Source organism: Etheostoma cragini, chromosome 10 (assembly GCF_013103735.1).
Source record: "Etheostoma cragini isolate CJK2018 chromosome 10, CSU_Ecrag_1.0, whole genome shotgun sequence".
NCBI classification, from domain to species: domain Eukaryota; kingdom Metazoa; phylum Chordata; class Actinopteri; order Perciformes; family Percidae; genus Etheostoma; species Etheostoma cragini.
The window spans coordinates 24933995-24960903 of record NC_048416.1 but is presented as its reverse complement, the minus strand read 5'-3'; the positions used below and the strand labels follow the sequence as shown (position 1 = coordinate 24960903).

The 26909-nt window shown below is 37.0% G+C and overlaps 1 protein-coding gene across 1 annotated transcript; it reads left to right on the top strand.

Moving 5' to 3' along the window:
* The first annotated feature begins 903 nt into the window (after nucleotides 1-903).
* On the top strand, nucleotides 904-25133 carry anxa5a (annexin A5a). Its single transcript, XM_034884484.1, has 13 exons — nucleotides 904-1088; nucleotides 1489-1523; nucleotides 5412-5496; nucleotides 7644-7738; nucleotides 11656-11769; nucleotides 13227-13317; nucleotides 14809-14888; nucleotides 15214-15264; nucleotides 18185-18278; nucleotides 21158-21253; nucleotides 21463-21521; nucleotides 22655-22777; nucleotides 24025-25133. The coding sequence occupies exons 1-13, from the start codon at nucleotides 935-937 to the stop codon at nucleotides 24082-24084; spliced, it is 1137 nt and encodes a 378-aa protein (XP_034740375.1). The 5' UTR covers nucleotides 904-934; the 3' UTR covers nucleotides 24085-25133.
* Nucleotides 25134-26909: the final 1776 nt, after the last annotated feature.

Genomic DNA, 26909 nt, shown 5'->3' with positions numbered 1-26909 from the left:
CACCTGAGTACATGTTGTCTTCAGCAATGTAGAGCATGAAACATTAAGTGAATGATGTTGAGGGCAAAATGGAAAGGCACCAAATTAAAACATAAAACATGTTAAATTATGTCTCACTCCAAAATGATTTATTCATTCATTTAAAAAGAATGGCAACCTCTCTTACATATTTATAAGGTTTGCTCAGAAAATGTAATTAAGTGGCGGAAAGCAAGGTATATTTAGTCATTTACACATGTACTCATTTGAGTACTTGTACTTCAGTCAAGTATTTCCATTTCATCCCACTTCTTTTAATTCTACTCCACTACACTTCAGAGGGGAAGGTTGTTTAAATATTGATTTATATATCTATATTCTAATAGATATATCAAATTAGTTTCCCATGGACTGAGTAAAATGAGACTCACACATTGATATAATTCAATTTTTATAATAGTATAACACTTAATCCATAGGTTTTCACCATTGAGTACTTTTAGTTCTAATGGAGTATCTTGTGTTGAAGTAAGTAAAAGATGTAAATACTTCTTCCATCACTGATGAGGATTAAATACATATCGCTATGTTTTTTGTATATTTTTTAGATCATTTCATTAAGTGAATATTAAAAAATGGTAAACAGCGTGTTGAATGTCGACAGAAGTAACATAATTAAATCTAGGGGTTTGTGTGCTCTTAAATATTTCTGTAAAGTTTATTCTTTTTTCTGGAATTATTGTTTGCAAAGAAACCTAAACGTAAATGAAAACAATTTTCTCATTGCATGTAGGGAAATATATTAGAAACACTGCTTGAAAGGATAATAACTTTTTGAAAACAGCTTTCACATTCTATAACAACACCACTTTGAACCGTCGGATTAATAACTTTTAAACATTTAACCCTTGTCACTTCTTGGAAGGTCACATGAAGCCTCTGAGTGCATGGTGTCATGCTCTCCTGTTTCGACCGCATGTGGATGAGGAAATGCTTCATCTCAAATTTCCTGTGTGAGGCTGCAGCCTCCGACAGCACCCAGGAGCAGACAATAGAGAGCCTACCTGAGCCGCAGATCACCTGTGAGGAGAGAAGAAGCACACCTGTTGGTAAGAACACATACAGTTACTTATTCGTCTGGATTGAGGCTTAATTTGTTTTAGACAATTAGGTACCAACAGTGGTGGAAGAAGTATTTGTATCTTTTACTTAAGTAAAAGTAGCAATACCACACTTTGAAAATAGTACAAGTAAAAGTCTTGGATAAGTATCACCAAGTAACAAAGGTAAATATACTCACTGTTCTCTGCCAGTGTTTTACTATTATTGCTGATGTTTTTATGACAGCTGCATTAATGTTTATGTTGCATTTTAGTGCTGTAGATGTTTATGGTTGTGCATTGACTCCTTTAAATACTGTTGGGTAGTTTAATTTACAGAAATACATCATATTCTATAATATAGTATATCATACTATTTAAATCAGAAATTTGTTCCACTTTCTTTTAGTTTTCGACGGTTGTCTTCAATCAGAAAACAGGATGGTAAGTGTTTCCTTTCTTTGTCTTATCTTCTGTTCTTATGAAATATCATTAAACTATGTAAAGGATATGAGAATAACCAAGACAGTTGAAGGAAAAAAGAAACAGTTAGAATTTAAACTAGTGTTGTTTACAGCACCAGAACTAACATAGCCTATGTTTGCACAATAAAGCGACTCTTGAAAGGTCACTGCTTTTTCGAGCCACACTGAGCTATGTGCTGCATGATCAGTCATTAACAATACACATCCCAAGTAACTGTCAGCCCGGCCTCTGATTTACATGCAACCCTTGATGCCTTTTATTTCCATTTCCTATTTCTTCCAATTCTCCGACACTGTGAAGACTTGATGCGTATGTCTAAATTCAATGAAAGAGCTTTCTGCAACAATACACTAATTAGTAAAACCTTAGCGCGACTCATGCATCATACTCACATTGACACAAAAGAGAAGGAGCAGCTTTATTTGATATGCTTGATTTGATTTGATTCTCTCAAGCTTGTTGAGAGATCTCAGACTGTCTGATGAGGATAAGTTGATTCAAGATGTAAAGTGATCGCAAGAACCTGAGTTTAAGTTGGTGAAAGTGGTCTAATCAGAGTCAGAATCAGAATACTTTATTGATCCCCTCAGGGAAATTATTATAGTTGCAGTCGCTCACATTCAAATTCAAGGTGAAATAAGAGTAAGAAATGAGCAAGTCAATGAGTGTATCAAGTAACATAGCTACAGTAAGAAATAAATTAAAACATTGAGTAGAATTGAAGTAAGATTAGGTTACAAGTAAGATTAGGTTAAAAAGATGGTCTCAAATGGATTGCACACATTCTATTGTAGTGCTTTGTCAACATAAATACAGTGCAAACATAAATGAGTACAGTGTGAGTATAAGTGGCACAAGTGAATAATTAACACCTCTGCACATGTAGCTGTTAAATAATTGAACTGAGTAATCAATGTATAATAGTTGTCCAAGATCACTGAGATGAGATGTGAGACCAGTTTTGAAACAAAACGTGTTCGGGTTTATTGGCATTTCCGGTTGTCACGGGTGGCGCTAAGCTCCTCACGGAGCTGCTGCAAAATAGTCATGCAAGAGAAAACACAGATTGACAGATAGTCTAGCTAGCTGTCTGGATTTACCCTGCAGAGATTGGAGGAGCAGTTAACCATAGTCCTCAGAAATCCACCGAAGTTTAAAATTCCAACACAAAGAAAGCGTCATGAAACAGACATTAGTGAAAAGATATTCATCCGGCAGAATTTCATTCGGCACAGGAGCAATCCCAGAAGTGGTACATTATGGGTATAGACTATCCTCCGACTGACCAGTGCACTGTGGAGTGGGTGGGAGGAGTTGTCCAGGATGGAGTGTGTTTTGAACAGCATCGTCCTCTCTGTCACATTTGTTCCATATTCTATTACCATGTGGACGGAAACTGCAGGTGTCTATTGTGCCCCACACATGGCTGCATTTCATCAAAGGAGAGTTGGGTTCCAATGCTCCCTGACGGCACTTGAAAATGTAATAAAAACAACCTTTCTTCTTTGAGATTAGCATTGTTAACCACAGTTTAAAAAAGTATACCCTTTTTAGGCCCCACTAAAAGCTGCTGTACTACGAGAGTGGAGAAACAGGACTTATTGATACACAATGTAGAAAGACAAGATTTAAAGGTGCCACACGTATTTCATTACTTTTTGGTAATGTCTGAAGTTTTAACACAGACTCTATGATATTTGTATGTGGATAAAACGCCTTGGTTACCAGTCATTCTGGTGTGGTAATAAAGCCTGCAGGAAGACTCGATTTGTGCCACTTCTACTTAGTATTCAACAAGCTAAGCTGCTTGACTCTGATTGGATAACAGTTAGCCAATGAGAGCCTGGTTATCAGTATCCTTTACCCAGCGCAACTGGGCGAGCTCATGAATAGTAATGAGTTCAGGCAACATGACATCAGACTCACCAGCTGTTGTAATTGGCCTGATTTCTCCTCTTTTTTCTTTTCAGTGGCTAGAGCTGACAGAGGAGGTAGCAGTTCATTTTCACATTCACGACATAACACAAACACATGTGGACCTAAAGTATTTTTAAAAATGCAAGTAAAAACGTTTTTGTGTGGCAGTCCAGCTTTAAGATATATTAGAAATCTTCCACATAAAACGTTTTGAATATTTTAATGTTGTTGTTGATAAGCTTGTACCTCCAAAATGTGAAGGTTTTAGCACCAAAAAAAAATTGTTTTAGTAAATGAGCAACTTTACATCCATGCTTGCAGCTCTGTAAGGTTCTACAGTGGAGCTTTGAACTCAATGATAATGTCAAGATGCCAAAATGGTCCCAATGGCAATGCTTGCATGTTAATGTTTTGCAGGTTTAGCATGCTGACTATCTTAGGATTCATCCCCTGGGTCCTTACAGTGTCTGCACCACATTTTGAAACTCAATCAATAGTGGTGAAGATATTATCAGAGTGGACCAAAGTGTTGCTCAACATTACCATCCTGACAGCCCCAATGTTAGCGTGGCTGAAAATACTTTGACAGTTTGAAAGCTAACATTGATGTCGTTGTAGAAAATAGAAAATTGAAAGAACAATACTGTAAGTGTCGACTGACATCCTAATAATCAATGTAAAAAATGATTGAAAATTAGCTTTTGCCTGATTTGACAGTAGAAAAAGGTGTATTGTCTCTCAAGAGAGACTGAGGTGACAAATTGAAATTCAGTTTCATGAGTTGCATGCAGGCAGGATAGCCTGCTGTAGAAGCAGAGTGGGGGTTCCTCGGCACAACTTCATCTACATCCAAGAAAACTTTATTGGTATACCAACATGTTTTTTGCTGTGGATGAATCTGAAGGCCAGAAGCCAAAACATGTTGGTCTTACAATGAAGCTGTTTTATTTTGTTGAGGAACAACGCATCTTATTTCACATCGGTAAAAAATGTTTGGGTTCTGGGTTCTATTGTCTCAACTTACATAGTATGAGTTCATAATCTTGGAATTCTGTAACATACAGTACATGCTCATGGTAAACTTTGACCACGTGCAGCCAGGATCAAAGCTGTAACATTAACAAAAAGCAGTGACACTTCAAGATTGTCACTTTGCAAGAAGAGACTGTTCTCTTGAAAACAGATAACCAACAAAAGAGATAATAAAACAGAAATCATTACTCTGATATTACTGAGAAGACATGGGCATTATTCTTCCACCTCTCCCACCTGATCAGAGTTTGGAATAAGGCTGCAGCTGAGGCAGATGTTTTTTTTCTTCAAATTACGTTTTCCCTTGAGAACAATCTAAAACTGAGACATGGCACAATTTTTAATTGACCTACATGCTATAAAGCAGCAGCCAGACTTGATTTAGGTTACACTTCCAGTACTTCGCAGTTTAGACATAGGATGTTTAACCCAGCTGGGTTGGCCCAATACCTTTTTTATAGTGCTGCTACGAGCAGTCATTTGCAGCAATAATTAGTATCTTTACATTTTTTATGCTCACAGTTTTATACTTATTATGGCAGGGAAGCACTTGAAACATAGACCATAAGAGAGCACCTTCTGTTAAAACTTAGTATTTACTATTTCATTTTAGCATTTCCCCTTCCGCAACACACTTTACCAAAAACATAATGTTCATCATAATGCATATCATAATAATATGATTCTCGTTTATTTCCTTTAAATTGAAGCAGAATCAAACTGAACAACTATATGTTCAAAAACGTTGCTTGTTTCAGCAAACACATACATTTAGAGACATGGAGTGTTTTAATAGCAATTTCAACCAGGGCAGAGAAAACGGAGAAAACTGTTTTTTGTTTTTAAAAAAACACAGTAACTATAATTATTTTTGACGTTGTTGCTCTCTTCCTCCAGGCATACAGAGGCACCGTAAAACCTTTCGTCAACTTCAACGCCAAACACGATGCTGAAATCCTCCATAAAGCCATGAAAGGATTGGGTCAGTGTCATTGACCGTTTCCCTCTGCTGTTTACCCAGAATGTTACACAGTGTGATCCTCTATATTACATTTGATATATGGTAGATGAGTATATCTAAATTCTGTACATAGTGGAAAGTTTTTCAAATGGGAGTTTCATATAATATAATATAATACAATTCCCCAACACCTTCAACAATATAGTCGCATCTTTTAAGCCACAGGTTTATTTACACATACCCAAGTGAGAGTTGTCACTGTTTATATATTTGTGTGTCATTAGTATTATAACTACAGTTTACTGTACAATTTGAGGCTTGTCCTGCTCCTCTCTAAAACCAATACAACAATAGAACACATTAATGACACAGCTGTCAGGGAAGATATTCCATTTCCCGGTCTTAACAATAAGTGTCACCCATGCTTCTCCCAGTGTGTTGGTCTAATTAGAAGAAAACCTGAGTATCATCAAGTTTTAAACATAAACTTTATAGCAAATAGTTCATAGACATGTCACAGCGCTCACATTTCTACGACATGATCTGCAAAAAAGTCACAGTAATGAGCACTTATTATAGGCAAACACACGGGCACACAGAAAAGAAAACTGTCCGTTCTATAATAAGCAGGACTGGTAAATCATCTGAAATGGTTATAATAATTTGATATCTTTGTATATGCTTAGTGATAAAGTGATAACTCAGGCAACATCTTACAGGTGATACAGAATAAAGAAATATATTCTAATTTAAAACGTATTTAATTTTGTGAAGAAAATGTGTTTTTCTATTAAAATGGAAACTACATAAATATTTTATATTTCAGTTAATACATATTTTTGCCAAATATTGTTAAATATTGGCAGGGTTTATTATATTGTAACATTGAGAATGAGCTAGGAAGGTGATAGTCAACTTTAATATTAAATAATGCTTTGATCACCAAAGTATGTTTTCACTGTAAAACTAATTTTACTTCAATAATACTTAGAACAAAAAAGTTATGTGTTATATGTTTATCTATTGTTCAAGGCTATCGAAATCTCAACATCCTACATTTAAGTTTACAGTTGACCCCAAAATTAAAGATACGTCTTACCTGTAGTGCTTTTTATTGGTGTAGATTGTTTTGGTGTGAGCTGCCCAGTGTTGGAGATATCGGCCATAGAGATATCTGCCTTTTAAAAATATGATGGGACAAGATGGCCCTCGGCTTGTAACACTCAAAGCGCCAGAAAATACATTTTATAAACTCAACAGCAATGTAACTTTCTAGAAATCATGACCCAATTACTCAAAATGATCCACAGACCTGTTTGTGAGCTTTTTCATTTAGAAACTATTTTCTTTCTACCATTGTTCAACTCATACCAAAACAATCTAGGCTGATAAATGGCCCTATAGGTGAAAGGCAAATATGTATTCGGGGTCAACTGTCTATGTGGGAATGTGGCTCGCATACAAAGAGGACAAACTTACAAAGCAAGTTGTCAGAAATCAGTTAACCTAGTAGGCATTAGCAAGAGATGGATAATTTAAAGGATGCGTCACATTTGTACACCTAAATCATGTCTTATTTGAATTTTTTGGCTTAGTTTGGATTACGTTTTAATAGTTTGACTCTTGACACTGTTATTGTCTCTTAGGTGATGTTTAATTGCAGAGATGCAAAATGCGAAATTGCAATAAAAAACTTCCCTCTGCAGTCATTAGTGTTAATGGGCCAGATGACAATCATCAAATTAAAGGTGTACTACAAGAGTCACGACATGATGTGACCATTACAGATCAGCAGAGCTTTTTTCTATAATTACTATGGACTAATTTAACATGTTGATCCCTCAGGGGAAATAACGTGCTGCTCTAGTCTTTTTGTCTATCAGAGCCATTTCTGGCGTGCAAGTGACTTTCAGGAGCTATTGATTGTTAAATCATTGGCTTTGCCACCTCTTGCATTAGGTTATGCTGCAAGATGCCAATTATTCTATTACACATTACAATGCTTTATTAGCCCTCATACTGTACATAAAAAAGAAATTGGTTGAAATATAAAACTGATTATTGTCTTTATCCACATTCCAAAGGATGTGTGTTGGCATTTGTTTGTGTGAAGCTCACACACATTGTATTTGATATGTTATTTAACACTTATTTGATTTCTGGCACAGGTACGAATGAAGATACAATCGTCATGCTTCTGACTGCCCGCAGCAATGATCAACGCCAGCAAATTAAGGCAGCGTACAAAAAGGCATACGGCAAGGTAAACTTAGCCACTGAGAAGAAAACTGAGAGCTGAATAGAATTGTCATTGTTCAACCATTGTCATTGTTTGTTGAACCATACACCGGAATTAGCTTGTGCAGCCTGTAAAACAACACTCACTTTCTTATACAAAGTCACACAATAAATAAAGCAAGAAAAATATATATATAAAAACACTATCAAGGCATCCAATATTGTCCCATTTCATCGAATTCCTATCTAGAAAGGGCAGGGGGGCATGATTGTTCATTTCTGTGATGGCCCTGGGGATAAAACTGTTCTGCAGCCTGCAGGTGCGTGCTCTAAAAGCCTGATGGCAGATGGAAGCAGGGAGAAGAGATGGTATGAGGGGTGGGTCTCATCCTGCAGAACATTTTGCGCTATGCGGAGGCAGCAGATCTTGAAGGTCCTATGGCATGAAAATTTCAATTTAAGAGGTTTTTTAACATTAATATGCGTTGCCCCAGCCTGCCTATGGCCCCCCCCCCCAGTGGCTAGAAGTGGCCATAGGTGTAACCCGAGCCCTGGGTATCCTGCTCTGCGGCAGAGCTGGTCATAAAGCGCAAGGTGACCTCCCTTTTCTCTGCTTTGCCCACCCAGAGAATTTGGCCCACCCATGAGAGAAAGATATCATGGCTTTCAAATGAGAAAAGTGGCAGTTGGTCAGGGCCGCACCCCAAGTCGCCACCTTGCCCCCCACCTCTCTCCTCCTCAAAGCTACAGACTCAGAAATGGCACACCCTGAGGAAAGCTCATCGTAGGACTGGCTCTAGTGGCTGTCATTCTGCACCAGGGCTACATTTTGGGAAAGAGACTTTTAAATACAGTATTAGGTGACCACTAAGGTCTATATAAAAGAGACTTGAGATACAGTATTAGGGGACCACTAAGGTCTATATAAAATACACTTCAGATACAGTATTAGGTGACCACTAAGGTCTATATAAAAGAGACTTCAGATACAGTGTTAGGGGACCACAAAGGTCCATATAAAAGCAACCAAAGAGCACCATGTCATGGGACTTATAAAGATGTCGTCCAGTGGTGGCAGAGGAAGTCCAGTGCTTTTTTCAGAAGATCTCATGATTGGTTTGAGGGATTTTCTGTCCTACCCTGGGCAGTTTGCATACCACGCAGTCAAACAGTGTGTTAGGACACTCTCAATGGAACAGTGGTAGACGATCTTAAGCAGCTCAACAGACAGGTTGCTCCTCTTGAGTGTTTGTAGAAAGTAGAGCCGCTGTTGCAGGTGACAAGCAGCAGTCACACTGATGGTCATGTGACTGACGGTCATGTCAAAGTGTTACTTTGTCATCCTCACTAATCCAACATCACCTGGATGATGCTTTAAGACACTCAGGTTTATCTGTCTTCCTACCATCTTTTTATCATTTTCTTTTCCTTGAAGACTGAGGCTTTTTTGTCTTCCAATCCTTTCCAACTTCCCCACGTCAGGCACAGAGGCAATTCTTTTGGGCTATTTTGCTTCCACAACATGTCTTCTTTCAGAATAGTGGAAAGAAAAAAATCCAAAATACATATTTAAAGGTGTGTTTTTTACTTTTTCTATTTGCGTCTGTAGAGTTCTGTTAAATTCACTAAAAGTGAATGGGTATTTAAATTTCAGAAAACTCTAATATAATAATAGTAAATGTACATGTAAACAATCATCTGGGGAAGTTTTGTGAGGATATCTATTGGTTTAATTTTACCCTATTCACCTGTAGTGTCTTTACAACACGTATAAAGCCATTTCCCTGAAATTATTTGATCTAAGACACTAACAATCACCAATCCTTCCAGTTTTATCCTATCTATATTCTGAAGGGTTTTACTGAGGGGTTCATAAATCATTCATAGCCTGATATTTATTCCTGAAAACATGACAAAAGTGGATTTGACTGTTTCCCCCAGACAGTATTGTCTGATTCATGAGTGATAAAAAGTGTTATCCAATATTCCCTCTGTAAAAACCTTTATCTCTAAAGTGTCAACAAAACAAAAAAAAGAAATTTGAATTGTCCAATTTTCTGATCCAAATTCAGTTTTCAGATTAGAAATGTATGGGAAACGGGGGTGACCATCAGCTCACCCAGGTAATAGGCTGACCCCTCTGCAGCGGCCCGGGGTTCGAGTCCAACCTGCGGCCCTTTGCTGTGTGTCATCCCCCATCTCTCTCCCACCTTCCCTGTCTGTCAACTGTCACTTTCAAATAAAGGGAAAAGCCCAAACAACTATCTCAAAGAAAGATATACAAATGCTTAATTTGCACATTTAAAAAACAATTTAACAACAACAACAGAAAAACTGTTGTACTGAAAAAAAAATGGTCTTATTGTGAGTACTCAACTGGGGAAGTTGCATGGTGATGTTGACTGTGGTGTTTACCCGTTAAAAGGACTTTTGGTTGTAATGTAGTACCTTCTCCATTGTTGTTTTGCTGCTTTTATTTAAAAAAAGGATCTGACGTTTTCCAACCATAGCTACATGACTTTTGATCCTTAGTGTAGCTACACTAAGGATTAAAAGTCATGTAGCCCCCTGAAACATCACGTTTTTTTGTTGAAATTTTGTATATTGACATTTACCAGTCAAACAGGCAAAGAATCATAAGGAGGCAAGAAGGAAAATTTCCTAAAGTAGATGGACCAGAGGGCAGTCAGTTACATAAGACCATTTTACAATCTCCTGCTCTCATTTTTTACACCACACTGTCAAGTTATTTTATGACCACTTGTGGATGGAAAGCAGAAAGTTAATTTGCTTTCTGTGGATGTTATTGAAAAGCTAACGGAAGTGCTGCCTGAAGTATAAATAGATGAAGCTGTTTGAGAGAAAAAAGGTACATCAGAAAATCACAGTTGTTTCTGGCGTATCTCTTAATTTTAGTGTTTTGTCAAACTGAGACAACATATGAGAACAAATTTGCTGTTATCACTATTTCTGTGTGTTTCTATTATGTGTTTGGAAATGTAGCGATTGCAAGGGACACTGCTTTAAACTTCTCATTTGCAATAACATCTGAAAAGAGAACTGGTACCAAAAAGTCATATCTCTTACAGAGTGCATGCCCTTATTTCTCTGCTGCCATTTTCAGTTTTCTATAACTTACAGTGCGTCATTTATGCTCAGTAATGCACCTTTGGACAAACCTTTCATACACATTTGATTTCAAATGGAAACCGGTTGTTAGGTTAAAAGAAAGATGACTTTTGTAATGAAGAAATAAATAGACTTTGTGTTCGAGGTCTCATATATTGAGCTGTTAAAAAGATGAGTGTTTGACTCTATATTGAACTGGCCAAGCAAAGTAGATTATAGGATCACTTGGTGTATATACAAACACACACACAACACACACACACACAACACGCACGCACGCACGCACGCACACACACACACACACACACACACACACACACGAGCGCGCTATTACTCACTCTTTTCAGCATTTTTATTCCAGCAATGTGATTCATTGCATTAAAGAATCAATAAAGCCATCCCTGAGTAATTTGTGCTGTTTGATTAGCTGGTAGTTTGAGGAAATATAGCTTTTCTTTTTATTTCTTATGATTATCCTCATTCCTCTGGAAAGGACATCAATACAGTGAAGGGTCAATTATGCCCATTTTTACTTAACACGAAGATCCTGAATGCTTTCTTTCTGTTTTTTGATTAATTTGTAATTTCATGAAAATCGATATTTCTGGGAACCCTAAAGTGTCCATGTTACCTTTTGCTGCAATGCTATTGTTATGGTTGATGAATTTAAAGACCATTCCTTCAAATGGAGTTAAATTTACCAGACAGCTCTTTTGTTCTGTTTCTTTTACAGCATTTAAGTGATGCAAAGTTAAGTTCAATATGAATGTGCTTTTTTTTCTTTCATCATCAATCGTCATCTACGGACAACAGGACTTGGTCAGCGGTCTGAAATCGGAGCTCGGTGGGGTGTTAGAGAGTCTGACCGTGGCCTTGATGACCCCGCCTACCTTATATGATGCTTCCCAACTGCACAAGGCTCTCAAGGTAATTGGGCACATTTTCCTAAGATGCTCAAGATTGCAGATGTTGTATGCAAATGAGTTGAAACCCTCAGACAATTCACAATTAATTCAGTGGTATTCATGCACAGATGTTCCAACATCTGATGCTGAAACATTTAAGTGAGCAGTAGACCTTTTTTTCTTTTTCACAGCAGTCACTTGTCAGAGCAGGAAAACAATGATGAAGACTTCCTTCTATTTAAGCCTTGTCAATAAACCAGCATGCACAATACCAGAGCTCCAGAACTGGCCTACATGAATGCAACTCTTTTATTCACCTGCGATCAACAAGTTCAAAAGTCTGCCGTGAGAAGGTCCTATTTCATGTTGCCATTTCAAAGACTTCTCAATGGTTTATATTAATCTGTGGTAAAACTACAGTATGTTACATAGCATTTAAAAGATAAAATATCACAGATGTAAATTTTGGCTAATGTACGGATATTTAGAATTCCCATGGATGGAATGGAAGTAAATTCACCCAAGTGCAGTATTTAAACACAGTCTGGAGGTACTTGTGCTTTATTTTAGCATTTCTAATCTAGCTACTTTATACATCCACTCCTCTACATTTCAGAGAGAAATATCGTGAGACGGATGAGAGGGACAAACTTCCCAAACAAACCGAACCAAAAACATAACCTCATTGGCATAGGTGATAATATGTCACACATACTGTATGTGTTGATGCTGTAGGCTAGATCTATTGGCCAATTTATTTTATAGATAGATAAATGATTAATATTTTAGATGCCTTATTTTCTTGACTCGTCACATACCTGCTTTTTGGTTCACACTGAAGGCTCGTGAAGTTTGAAGGAAGGGAAATAGGTTTAAGCCAACTCCTGGATCCTCTTATAAGTTATAAATGGATTTTATTTTTCGTTCTCATTATTCTTCAATCACATTTACATTTGTATTACCAGCTCGGTTAAAATGTTCAATCCAAGTGAAGGAAAAACATCTAGGAAAACATCTTGGCCTTGACATCTTTATATCACGACTGCTCCTTTTCCTTTTGGCATGTCAGACAGTTTTTGCTGGAAGGTTAATTACAACAAAGAGAGGTTAATTTGTTTTAAAGTAGGACTGAACCTCAAAGCTACTTCTTGCTTCAACTGAGCTTGTTCATTCTCTAATTGCATACTCAAGTTTGTTGTGCCGACAAATTGTACTTATATTCTTCAACCATTTAAAAAAATGTTTTGTGTGTTTTAGTCACTAATATTGCTCTTTACCAAACAGGAGATAGATAGATAGACAGATAGATATAGCAGATACTTTAAGACATGTCACAGCAGCAGTACTCAAACAAAACCGCACTTAACAAAGAATAGTGCAAATGCCAAAACAAAAGTACCAATATAAGATGGGATAAAATAAAAGAATTGCTAACAGGCTGCCAAATCCACGTTGTCTCATACTGTGTTTGGTTCCCAGGGTGCCGGGACTGATGACAACGTGCTGATTGAGATCCTGGCCTCCAGGACTGGGGAAGAAATTGAAGATATCATCAAAGTGTACAAGAAAGGTGAGTCACTCAGCCGTGAAAGAAAGAGACGACAGCAGATACACACATTTACTGTGACTGTTGTGACTAGGCATGGGCCGCTACCAGGTTTCAAGGTAAACAGCAGTTTGAAAAAGTCACAGATTCAAAACCAGTAAAAATGTCCGTCATACCATTCCTAAAATAAGAGCTGTTTTTTAGTCTTCAATGACAGAAAGTGCACTTAATAAATACTTCTCTCTGCTAGTGCGCAGTTTGTTCAAAAATAAAATTCATTGAGTTCAATAGAAAAAAGTTATTTTTTTACCCAGAAATTGAAAAAAAACAAAATACATTTTAAATCTGCAATTGCTGATATTTTTATATTTTTACTGAAGGTTATCATACCATCAGAATCTTATACCGACCCATGCCTAATTGTGACTGTTAGTTAGGCTCTTTGTGTTTTATTTTGAAAGGCTAAAATCTGACAAATTTCCCCTGCTGTTGGGTGTGATTACAGGTGCAACATACTTAAATCTTTTAGAGAAATAACTGCTTTTCAGTCTGGTATTAAGGTACTCTTCAACAATATTATTAAATATACTTGTATAACATCCACCATAGGAAACATGTTGTGCCACCATCATACAAAATAAGCAAGGGCTTAAACCTACAGTGTGTGTGGTTATGTTAGGTTGTCTAAAATTTCCTTCGGGATGAATAAAGTATCTATCTATATATCTATCCATCTGTCTATCTATCTAGCTATCTATCTTATGAACTGTGATTGGTATATGTTCTATAAATAAAACAACAATAGAGGGACACATTTGTTCACCATCTCTCAGCTTAATTTTATTGGAAATCTTTTCTGGGATTACTGTACAGTACATTCAAAAAATGTGACAACACTAAAAGCAACCAGTAGTAAAGAGTCCAAAGAGAGCAGAAGTATTACTAAAGCATTGTAAAGTATTTAGAAGGGGACTCACCTTTGATCAGTTGATATTTTGGACAAATTTAAGACCAACTTTCATTCCAGGGAAAAATTATATGAATTGTTTTGGAGGATACAAAAACAAGCTTACTAGTGTAAGAGCTTCACACAAGAAGTTAAAATGTTTTTTTCTTCTTATTTCGTATACATTTCTAGTATCTTTCTAGTATTGTCTGCAGTGAGTAGAAGATGTAGAGGACTTTGTTTCCTTGTGCACATAGTTACCCACTGTAACCTGGAGGAGTTCTGTCCCTGGTGTATCTTAACAACTGTCTCACCCAAATGTGTCGCTGCAAGAATCTCTAGCATCAAATTGCAACAAACCACAATGGAAAATAGTATGTGACAGCTAAGCTACCAGGAGCCAAAGGCACCAGGTGCCAAGGTTTATTTGATCTGGACAAAAGAGAAGGCCACACTATCCATAAACCGACTAATCAAATCTCTGCTGTCGGAGATCCTCCTGCAGAACGGCGGATGGCCCACTAGGTTGATTGCAACCTTTACTGCCTCTCTTCTCCTCTTTCCTCCAGAGTTCAACACAAAGCTGGAGAAAGATATCTGCAGTGACACCGCAGGACACTTTCAGAAACTACTGGTGATCCTCCTGCAGGTACAGAGAGGGGCTGCAGGAAAGACTTATGTTTCCTTTTCCTGATAATGAGAGCCTCTGGTGATGCCATTACACCGTCATGGGAGGTTCAGGTGTGGGTTAAGAGAGGGGAGACGGGGACAGCACAAGGACACAGTTGGTGTCTCGAATTTGTTTTGGTGCACAGACAGAAACGGGATCTGCTTGGTTCTGGGACATTTAGCAGATAATGTCATCTTCAGGGATTACCTAGGTTAGGGGAGAGTGTGAGCTCACTGTCTTGCGTGTGTCTGTCTTTCCACCTGTCTGTTGCTCTGATTGGTTGGTCATTTGTCTGGCTGTGAAGGGGAGCAGGGAGGAGAGAGTCAACGAGGAGAAGATTGAGAAAGACGCTAAGGTAAGAAACAAGAACATGTCTTAAATTAATGTCAGAGATTTTTTATTAATTTCAAGAAATAACCCAAAACTGTAACCCAGTACTGTACTAAAGTAAAACCTTTGACTGCTATACTTATTTATACTTCCAATACTGGTTCCCTACACTTTAGAGGCAAATATTGCCACTAAATTAACTTGATAACTTCAGTTGCTCTACAGATTTACAAAACAATTAATACAGTAATATAAAATATAGTGTGTTATTGTAGGTGAAGATAATGTACAAGTTAGCAGCGTGTCAAAATAAGCTCCATCTTTACCAGGTGCAACATCATGACTATACTAAAGCATTAATAATTGAAAATCCAATAATGTAAGGGGCATTATCCTGAAATGGGCCATTTTGCATAATGAAAACCATTGATGCTGATGTTTTTGTCCTTTAAGACTAGAGATTTAGAGTTCTTGTGACTTTTACTTAAAACAAAAACCTTTTCTCACACAAGTAAAATAACTTAGTATTTCTTCCACCACTGCTGGAGTCTAGCTAGTTGCCTGGCAACTGCTCCCAGCCAAGAAATAATCTGGCACATAACCCCACTGAGCTGTCTGATCACTACCAAGAGCCGGAGTCTTCCTGAGGTTTCTGCCTGTTAAAAAGAAGTTTTTCCTCGCCACTGTCGCACCAAATGCTTGATCTTGGGGGGAATTGTTGGGTCTCTTCAAATTATAGTGTGGTCTAAACCTACTCTATCTATACATGTTCTATACATGTCCAGGGATAACTTCTGTTATGATTTGACACTTTAAATAAAATGTAATTGAAACTGAATTGAAAAAAGCCAAATAAAAATATCCAAAAATGAGCAAGATGAACAAAATGTAGAAAACATTAAGCTAACCATATACAAAATAGTAAACAAAAATTTGAAAATGAAGTGAACCATGCAAATAAAGTGGCAACTGTAAGCCTTTATAAATGGCAGTTGTACAGTAAAGTACGTGTGAATGTCCTTGGGCCTTTTGTCCTTTAAGAGTTTATTGTTTAGTGTTAAAGGCTCTGATAGCCCGTGAACACTTTCCCAGCCTCTCCGTGTCTGTGTCTGAGCAGGCACTTACCCGGTTGCAGCCATAGAAACAGTTCATTGCTGGGGGCTGGAGTCCTTTATCATCCCCCTAGCTCGGCTTATGCACCTCCTGTTGTACAGGCTCTGCAGGGAGGGGAGCGCGGGCGTCCTGCCCTGAGACGAGCTGTTGAAAGCTTCCCGTCAGGATGCTCTGCACGTTAACAAATGTCAACATGTTAAGTCTGTGAGGCTGCTCCCCAAAGTGCAGCTAAAGGCCAATAAAGCTCAGATGAATGGTCAACAGGATAAATGAATCAAAGAATATCAACCTTCGGGAATGGAACATCTTGTTAGATTAATATTGAGTTGTGAAATGGGATCCAATAATAGTAAAGATCAAACAATCCTACACATATCTGCATGTACAGCAAATTATCAAGACGCCAGTCCTGCTTCACTGGTGACAAAACTTCTATTAGCTATTATTATTGTAAGTGATAAACTGCTTCCCTCTTCTTGTTTCTGTACTCCTTCACCGGTCAATACATTCCTGTGCATCACAATGAATAGGAAGGGAGAAGTTAGACGAATGGAAGATACATGTTTAGTGTATGGTTATAGGGTGGTGGAGGGGAAATGGGTGGGAATGTATGTGTTTTTGTTCTGTTTTAAAAAGCAAGAAAAATATCAAACCTGTTGCCCTTTGTTATTCCCAATACAGCCTGTAATAATTTATGAGGTTTGAGCAATAAACGTATTTTTAAAAAAAGCAGTGATAAACTGCCATGTCATCAGCAGAGGTGGAAGAAGTACTCAGATCCTAGAGAAGTAGAAATGGTCTAAAATACTTGTTGAAAGTAAATGTCGCAAATTCAGAAGGTTACTTAAGTAAAAGCACAGAAGTATTTTCAGAAAAATGTACTTAGACAATCAACAGTAAAAGTACTCATTCTGCAAAATGGCTCTTTTCACAGTGTTGTTGGATTTTCGTTAATCTGTTTTTTATCAGCAACTTATACATGTAGGAGAAGTTTAATTTTCAGCAATGTGAAGCTAATTTCAGATACTTTGTACTGTATATTACTGGGTAGATGAGTAGTATAGAACTGCATCATAACACATAAGCATGTTTTTATGTTAAAAGTAACTGTGTCAAATAAATTGAATGAAAAGTACAATATTTCTCTCTGAAATGTAGCAAACTGGCAGTTTAAAGCAGCAGAAGTAAATTGGAAATACTTAAGTAAAGTACAAGAAAGTCAAACTTGTACTTAAGTACAGCACTTGTAAATAGCACTTGTAAATATGATAAGTTACATTCCACCACTGGCAATAAACTAAGAAAAATACACCATATATACTGTAATTGATTTAAAACTAATTTCACATTAATGAAGAAAAAGAAGAAGTGCTGCATTCAGATAGATAGAAAAAATGAGCTTACATTTAATGGAAGTCCATGGTATTGGTTGGCAGTCTTAAAAAGCACACAAGTCACTCTGATAGTATGTTAAAAATCCCTAAACAATACGGATAACCACCATGTTTCAACTTAAAGGGACTTTATCAGGGTATACAACGGTTAAAAGTAGGTAAACGTCTTTTACCCTGATGAAGTTTGTTGTGCATGTATTCATTATTATCAGAGTGCCTCTGTGCTGTTTAAGACTGCCAACCAATACAGATTTTCTGTCACATATCAAAGAGAAATTGAGAAAAAAAAAACATTTCTGTGTTTTGGCACAATGCAAGGTCCTCCATCAGTGCTGTTGTTTCTGCTCTGCATTTGTTCAAATAAGTCATGTCAACACAAGGTTGTCTGTGTGGGTATGTGAGAGTCTTTGTGTACAAATGTGTGTCCTGCCATTACAGGACTTGTTTGCTGCTGGTGAGGGCAAGTTTGGCACAGATGAGGAAACATTCGTCACAATTCTTGGCAACAGAAGCGCAGAACATCTCAGAGAAGGTGAGTTTGTTTGTGCCAGAACATGTGAATGTTGTGATGTGCAATTGTAATTTGTAGGTCACCTGCAGAAAAAGAGCAAGATCAGAAGTTGCAAACAACAGACAGTTACTGTTCAAATAAAAGTTAGAATGAGCAGTACAAGTAACACCAGTGAAAACATCTTAAGAAGAAGAGTACCTATTGGAAATTCAAGTTCCTTCTCTTTCAACACAAAAAGAAATAAAAGAAGTGCAGAAACACCTTGAAGATACCTTTAAAGATAAAAAAGTTTAACAAATCAACAAGAAGAAGTGAGGTGCAAGAGAGGCCGTAACTTTTCCAAAGTGAAGAGCACGAACCTTTGAATACAAGGTGAGAGCATGATAAAAACAGTAGACAGCCCCACAGTTTGAGGAGTTTATTAAGGTGTGATAAACAACAACCACAAGCTCGGCGGCAGTCCTAAGGGCAACAATGTCTAGCTGCAACAGATAAAGGTCATTGAGTAAAATGGAGAGACTTGATCAAGCTGGTTAGTGAGTCAGCCCGACTGAACACACGACTCAATGAAAAATGAAAGTAGATGGACTAGAGCAGCAAGAAACAGGTCCGTTGAAGTCAGGGCTTCACGAAGCCAAAATGAAAGGGAATGTAATTATCAGCAATGAGCGGCCATTATAGGAACTTTACTTAAAAGTGCATCAACAAGTCCTCATACCTTAGAGAGAAGATAAAATAGATTGCTTGCCAGTATCTACCAAAATTACCTCTAACGCCGCTAATCTTGCACTGGACACGTTTATGCAACTGGAAATATAATAGCTTTCATTTATTTTTATTTTTGTTTGTTTTTATTGCTTTTATTGATAGGACAGATTAAGACAGGAAAGTGTGAGAGAGATTGGGAATGAGATGCTGCAAAGGGCCACAGGTCAGAAGTGACAAGGACCAAGCCTCCGTACACTCAACCAGGTGATGTAACCAGGCACCCGGTAAACATAATCATGACCTTTATTTATATTTTTCTTTAAAACAAATTACAAAGTGCTTTAAATGGTAAAAACTAAAATAAATGTAGCACTATAATTTAATACTCAGGCAAATAAAAAATATGGATAGTTCAATTCAATCCAACACCTTTATCAATCCCACAAGGGGCAATTAGTTAAGAGCAGCTACAGACAACACACATATACATATAGGACACAAGCCTTTACATAGGCCTACACCCTAGAGAGTAGATAAATAAAAACTACATAGATTTTGTCCATTTAAAAGTCAAATTTCAGAAGGGATTAAAAAATTAGAGTTGCAATTAGTTTTAAAAGCAGGTAAAATATAATAACGTCTTGATGACAACAGAGAAAACTTCTCTGAAGAACATGATCTGAAGAAGACAAAAAGCTTGTTGCTTAAGATTTGTTAATTATAAAGATAATTTAAATCTCTTTATTTTACACCAGTATTTTAGAGCAGGTTTTGACGTTAGTGTTCAGTCTGTTTCTGTCTTTCACTGTGAGGCTGTGAAACCAGCAGATAAAAGAAAATTGCACAAGGCCTTTGATAAAAGATTGATTAAAAACAACAGAGAACGTGTGGCCTGACACAAAGGGAGCTCAGTTTCCTGGGTAAGTGAAGTCTCTGTGAAGCCCTTTTTTCACAACAACCTCAGTATTAACACTGAATTCAAGGTAGTCATAAAAAATGATACTTAAATATGTATGTAAGGTGACCTTTTCAACCTTTTCATTGTGAATGATGGACTCCCTAGCTAAAGGTTTAGCATGTGTAAAATCGATGAAAGTTCCTTGGTTTTTGAGACATTTCAGTCCAAAAAATGTTTGTCACACCAAGAAACAAAATCAGGGAGAGCCTTCCCATGATCAGATCATGATAATTAAATAGAATAAAACACCCAACTATAAAAGGAGATAAAATTGGTGTCAGTGTCACATATGTTTTTTAACCAAATCCTCCAACCTGACCTTCTCCCTAAAATGATTTACTGGTATATAACCATGTCGTTATACTTTTACTTCTTTTACTTAGTAAAAACACTAATTGCTCTCCAGACCCCAAGGAAACATGAACGTAGGTTGCTTAAACAACCATTGTTGTTTTTCTAGTCATGTCTCTTTTGCATTTGCGCCAACAATTAGCCGTTCAGCCACTCGGCCATGACGTATACCATCCCGAGGTGGTTTACTCTAATGTCCTGTCCTACGATTTACACTCAAAAGAGCTTGCTGAGAATATCGGGGATTGGCATGGTTTAAGCATGAATAGGCCGCCGAAATGAGCCCCACATACACGTTACAACATGTGTGGCATCCGTATTCTTTTGACCAAGTTGTGGCTGTAATAAACAACAATATCCAAACGACTACAATTGTTAGTTTGCAAAGTTCACCCGCAATGTATTTTGGTTGCATTTGCACATTTGAGTGTCTGATCAAGTTATGAATAATGTGATGGTTGTGCATATTGGTGATAATGTTGTACCTAAAAAGTGGATTCAGTACAATACTGCCCTACAAAGGCAAAAGACCTTAACCCGCTAGAATGTGGAACTGAGAAAAAGGACTTGAGTTTTTTCATTTGAGTGTTAACTGGTGTTACAGTGTCCTGTCTTGGTTTCTCCTGGGCTCTTCGAAGTTACTGTTACAACAACCCATTATTTTTCTTGAAAAAACAATGAAATTGACTCAAGATTCTGATTTACATTATACAGAATGTCCCAAAATAGACACAAAGTTAAGGCCTTTTGCCTTTGCAAGGCAGAATAGGCATACTGTAAATTCAAAATACAATGCGTTGAAATGCTGTCAAAACCTTTTGAATGAATCCTGAATAGGGTTTGTTTTATCAAAGTGTTGCTGTGGTTGTTGTGTTCTCTGCAGTGTTTGACGCCTATAAGAAGCTATCTGGCTCTGATATAGAGGACAGCATTGAAGGAGAGACCACTGGGAATTTGGAGAAGTTACTGGTAGCCATTGGTAAGACATGTGATTTATCAGGATGATACTTTAGTGATCACAAACAGACATCAAAGACTAGGGATTTCTTTTTACATGCACTTTAGAATGAAAGACAGCAGAAGATAACACTGGGGAGTAGAAATCAATGCCTATAGATAATTAGATTAACATGACACAAATTCAATTTCTCACAGAACCATGACTATGCGCTGTTTTTTCCTCCACAGTGAAATGTGCCAGAAGTGTGCCAGGGTTTCTTGCTGAAGGCTTGTATAAATCTATGAGGGTAGGTGTTTCCCACAGCATCCCACTGAAGTTCTTCGTAATTCAGCATATGTTTTTTTCTTATGCTTAAGAGTTTTTTTGTTGTTTTTTCATAGCAAAATAAGAGTACAAGTAAAAACCAATACAACACACTTTCAAACTTCTGTTAAGTTTTCTAGCAGACAAATAAGATATTATGGAACGTGTTTCATTGTTGTTGGATCCTTTTGCATGTTCAAGAAATCAGAGGCTGCATTTTACACAGCTAACCGTCTTGCATCAGTGCTGATGTGTTTAAGATTGGTGGATTGTGTTTTCCTACTGGAGTTAATTGGTTTCAATTAATTTTGATAAATGATATAAAAACGAATTAGCAAACTCTTAAAATGTACTTGAGCTACTTAATCCATTGCTAAGGGCATCAAGTCTGCATTCATTTGTGTGGTAATGAAGTTTAAACAAATAGACCAACATTTCGGAAAACATTTGTATTCCCTTTTTTTTTGCAGAGAATTAGATGAGAATATTGACATTATTCTCACATTTGTGTACAGTGGATATAAAGCAGCAGACAGTTAGCTTAGCTTAGCATAAAGCCTGGAATTAAGGGAAAAACGGCTAGACTGGCTCCGTCCAAAACTAATAAATCCTAAATATCATTGGGGTGTAAAGCTTCTCATTTAACTCTTTTAAGCAAGAGAAAACAAATTTGCATATTTCTTGTGATTGAACATGTTCTCAAGCAAGTTTAAAGTGTACAGTATTTGATTTCCATATCATACTGTAAAAAAATAAAGACAACAACACCTGGAAGGGTCAGAAATATACAACAAATCTATATCTTTACAGCAATGCATTCGAAAAAATATTGACAAAAATGTACAGCAGCTAAAACTTTCAAAAATCCCTTTAATACGTCTTTTAATAAGTACATTCTATTTTGTAAATGCTCATTTTTATGTAGCTACATCTCTGTAGGGAATTTAACTCTTCACCTGTCTTACTATAGCACTCTACCGTATTAATTCATGTTTGTGGATCAAAAAAAAAAACGCACCTTAAAGATACAGAAACAAAGATGTTTTACAGTTTTGTCCGCTGTTAAGCTGGATGAATATGTTACTTCATAGTTTATGTGTTTGTGTTTATGTGAAGCGTGCTGGAACTGATGACAACACCCTGATGAGGATAATGGTGTCGAGGAGTGAGGTGGACATGTTGGACATCAGAGCCTGTTTCAAAAAGACTTATGGAGTGTCTCTTTACTCCACAATCCAGGTACTTAGTTATTGCAACCTTCTCAGTGTTTCTGGCTGTGTACTTAATGTACTAAATACTCCAATCCTTCAGACAAAAACAAATGTATTACTGTAAGACTCCCCTGGTGCTCATCTATCTCTCTACATGCTCTTAGACGCCAGCTGGGTGTACTACGCCTATGTTGCTTTTAGACCATTCACGTCGGTGCATTGATCGAGTGAAGTGATTTACTTTAAATGCCTTGTTCAGTGTGATGAGGCTGAGATGAGACGATGCTTGTCTGTTTTCACACAAAGCCAAAGTTAATTAATCTATTCTCCTGGGGCCATATGTTCTTGCAGTGAAGAGTTAATACAATCGTCCTGTAGAACTCCTAAATGGCTGACTAGATTAATAAGACTTTATTAATTAACCTTAAAATATATTATTGAACCTATTTGTCTTTTTACAGTTCAAGTAGAGTTCATTTGTATTTGATTATAGAAAGTATTACTTCAAATTGCTTCCTTCATCAAAAGTATTTATGTTTCATAGTTAAAAAAAAATCCCAGTGACATCACTTTCTTTTATGACTTTTCATGTTAATTGACCGTTGTCACAGCTAATGTTTTGACCAATCAGTTACAGGTGTAACACATAACTTCTTATGGGGCTGCACTTCATTTATAGCTGGCGCTGGACTGGTATTCTGCATAAAGGTTTTCAATGGTTTACTGGCTCTTTGTAATAAGCCAGAGCCATAGTTATTGTTATTAGTTTCACCTGTGCTTTTCCTGCTGTGATGATGCCATGTTCCTCTTCATGTAGGAGCTACCTTAACAACAAATTACTGACTTGTCACTGGCATTCACATTCAAAAGAAAATGAACCCAAATTTATCATACATTTCAGGCTATATTTTGAATGCTGCTACTTTTTTTTAAATTGTCTGTTTAAAAAAAGAATCAGACACTTTCGTCAAAAACTATAATGACACGACAAGCCATTTGGGGTTCAGTGTCTCGCTCAAGGACACTTTGACATGTGGGGAGGAGGAGCAAGAGATCCAACCCCCCGAGCAACAAATGCCCACATGCACAAAAAGTGACATTTCAATGTCATTGGGAAAAATGACAATAAAGGATTTAGAAATAAAAATATCTAGAATGGAAATGAAGTTAAGTGCCCCTATCAATTCAGAGTTGATTTAGCGAGAAAAGAGGATCCTTTGGAATTTTAGTAGATGGATAAAATAAACATAATGTGTCTGTTGTTGTTTTTTGCAGGAGGACACAGCTGGAGACTACCAGAAGGCTTTACTCTATCTTTGTGGAGGGAATGATTAATGCTGTTTTACAATGTGTTTAGCAGCACTGAATGATGAGCTGCCACGGTACTGCGGGACAAAGCTACTCATGAGATGAACTTATTGATCTGGAGTTGTTGATTCTTTCTGACTTTAGCTTGATTTAATTAGTGTGATTTATCCACTTGTCATTTTTGACTCATGTCAACATCCTCTGCGTGAAGAGAGTGCATTGACTTAAACGTTTATTTAGTTTTTTGTTTAGACACATTGTATTAGACATAATTTAAACAGAAAACAGCTCAGTTATGAGTTAATGTGCAGTTTTGATTTGAACATTGACAAGAAAAGTAGCTATGTATGAAATAATTTTATTTAACACTTACATTCTTTTGTGCTGTGAGCCTATTTTTTGTCAGATTTACACATGTATGTTTTACACATATATGTTAGCAGTTGTTTTCAGTGCTCCCACAGTATGTGTTAAAAGCAACTTAGAAAATACAATACTGCTGCTCAATTATTAAACCTTACATTTCGACAGCGCTCCTGCTCTCATCAATTACAAATGAACTGCTGATCCAGACTTGAATTGCAATGCAATAGTGAGTGATTAATAGGTAATGGGACACTATTAGACCTTTGTTGACTCATAAACAGATCTGCTGCCTCCGTGTCTTTCGGCATGAACAGGCCTGATGTCTAACAAATTGGGTCTTTAGATTCATAGATGGGAAATGACTTCACTTTTCTAGAGTTTTACCACAGGGTGGCAGCACAGTCTGGAACAAGCAGGCATTGTTGTCTGCTGTTTTCATTCACAGTGAATTGCAGTTTTTCTCAATTGCTTTGGCACAATCATCAAATTACCGTTAAACTTTGTCAAACTACGTGCTATTAATACGAACATTAGGTCAGTTGTTCCCATAACTATAGTAATTTGTAATTGCTTTGGCACAAAATGACACTGGCATTGTCACATCAGATGACACTGGATGACCCATGAGGTTGATACCTTTGCAGCATAATTTCTTTTTTTGGCACATATTGTAAAGCAGTTCCTGTTAATTTTGCTGTTGTATGTCTTTTTTTCTGAGAAAAACTGAAAGACATGTAAATACCACTGAATTTGTAGCACTTTGAAAATTACATGTGGTCTTTTAGAAAACGTGTTTTAAGGTTCCCATATTCAGAAAATTCAAGTTCCCAGTTACAAAAAACTAGATTAAAATTAGTTCAGTATAAACTGTTTAATTTCATAAGCTGTTCATTACTTACCACCTCATGAGGTTTTAGATTAACTATTTATTTTTTGACCCCATGAACTATTTGGCTTAAATAATATGTATCTTCTTCTGTTTGTCTTCCTTACTTCTTTTTAATGCATGTTCTTGTTATTCAGCCCATTCAGATATATTTCATATCTAGAGTTTGGATTAAAGTTCTGGGTTTGAGAAATGCTTATCCTCACAACAAGGATTTGCAGTAATATGAAACCATTTAAGTGTTGCTGGGGTTTACTATGCTACAATATTGCGCTGATCTCTTTCATCGTTGTGAATCCAGTGGGACACACTGCGTCAATTTCTTATTTTTATTCAAGACAGGATGATCTTTGAAGAGTACACTTATTTACCCGCTAGACTTGAACTTGTTTTTTATACAGTTATCCCCACCATCACTTAGACACAGGCCTAAATGTCAGAATATAAACCTGAGTGAGTATTTATATAAACGTTTCTGTGGTTTAAAAACCACATTTATGTTCATCAAATTGGTCTGCCAGATGTTGCGTTAAATATTCCAAAAATACCTGAAGGTTCAAGTTGGAAAATGTTTTCATGTATTGGCATACTTTCCCTGAAAGGCTCATGCTTTCTTTGCAGACATGTATTCACTTGTTACTACAAAATTACTTGCAAATAGGTGTTATCTTTACTCTATAGTTAGTCCTTCAGGCAAGGAGCTAGCTGCCTGAGCTTTTATATTGCTGCTGTATTATTCTGTCATTATGTGCTCACATTTTGTAAATCTTATTCATTGTTTTCTAAAAGTGAAAAATAACTTCAACCAATCCAAACAAACAGATATACTATGTCTTTAACTAAAAATACATACAGTAGGAGAGAGACATTAAACATATAAAATAGTACACACAAGCAGGAATAAGGACCCAAAAATGGAGAGAAGCAGGCGGGAGCAGGTAAACAAGAATTTATTAAACAAAGTCCAAGGAAAAACACAGAGCAAAAGGAACAGACACTATCCAAGAACAACAAAAATTCAAAAGGTCCAAAATCAAAAAGTCCGGGGGGAAGGCCATGCAAAAACAGGGTGTGCACAGTATGAACACAACAGGAACGCTGACATAAACACGTCAACAAGACATAAAGATCTGACAAGGGAAGTGCAGACAATAAATACACAAGGTAATGAGGTAACAAGAGGCAGGTGACAAGAGGGCAGGGAAGCAGGTGGAAAACATCAGGTAATCACAAGAGCGGGAAGAGACAGGAAGTAATACTAAAGATAGGACGAGACAAAAACCCGACTTTAAATAAAACAGGAAACAGAACATACAGACACTCAAGGGAACACAAGACAACACAAGACCAAGGAGAACACAAGACCAAACACAAGACACGACAACAGAAGCAAACACGGGGGAAAAGAACCCAAAGCAAAACCCCAAACCACAACAATAAATAGTAAATTGTGAGGACTGCCCTTAAAAAATTACAAATAAACATTATCTTCCCTTTAACCTTTTTTTGAATGGACTTTCAAAAAAAATCCTTACAGCAACAGTGGACCAAAAAACCCTTATGAATATGTGGAAGATTTTAAAGGGCTTAGATTATGTAT

Bases quoted from the DNA above. Each gene is read 5' to 3' on its own strand.
- anxa5a (XM_034884484.1), top strand. From the start codon at position 935: ATGCTCTCCTGTTTCGACCGCATGTGGATGAGGAAATGCTTCATCTCA. The intron at 13,318-14,808 runs GTGAGTCACTCA...TCTTTCCTCCAG, and splicing joins CATCAAAGTGTACAAGAAAG to AGTTCAACACAAAGCTGGAG. The intron at 22,778-24,024 runs GTACTTAGTTAT...TGTTTTTTGCAG, and splicing joins CTCTTTACTCCACAATCCAG to GAGGACACAGCTGGAGACTA.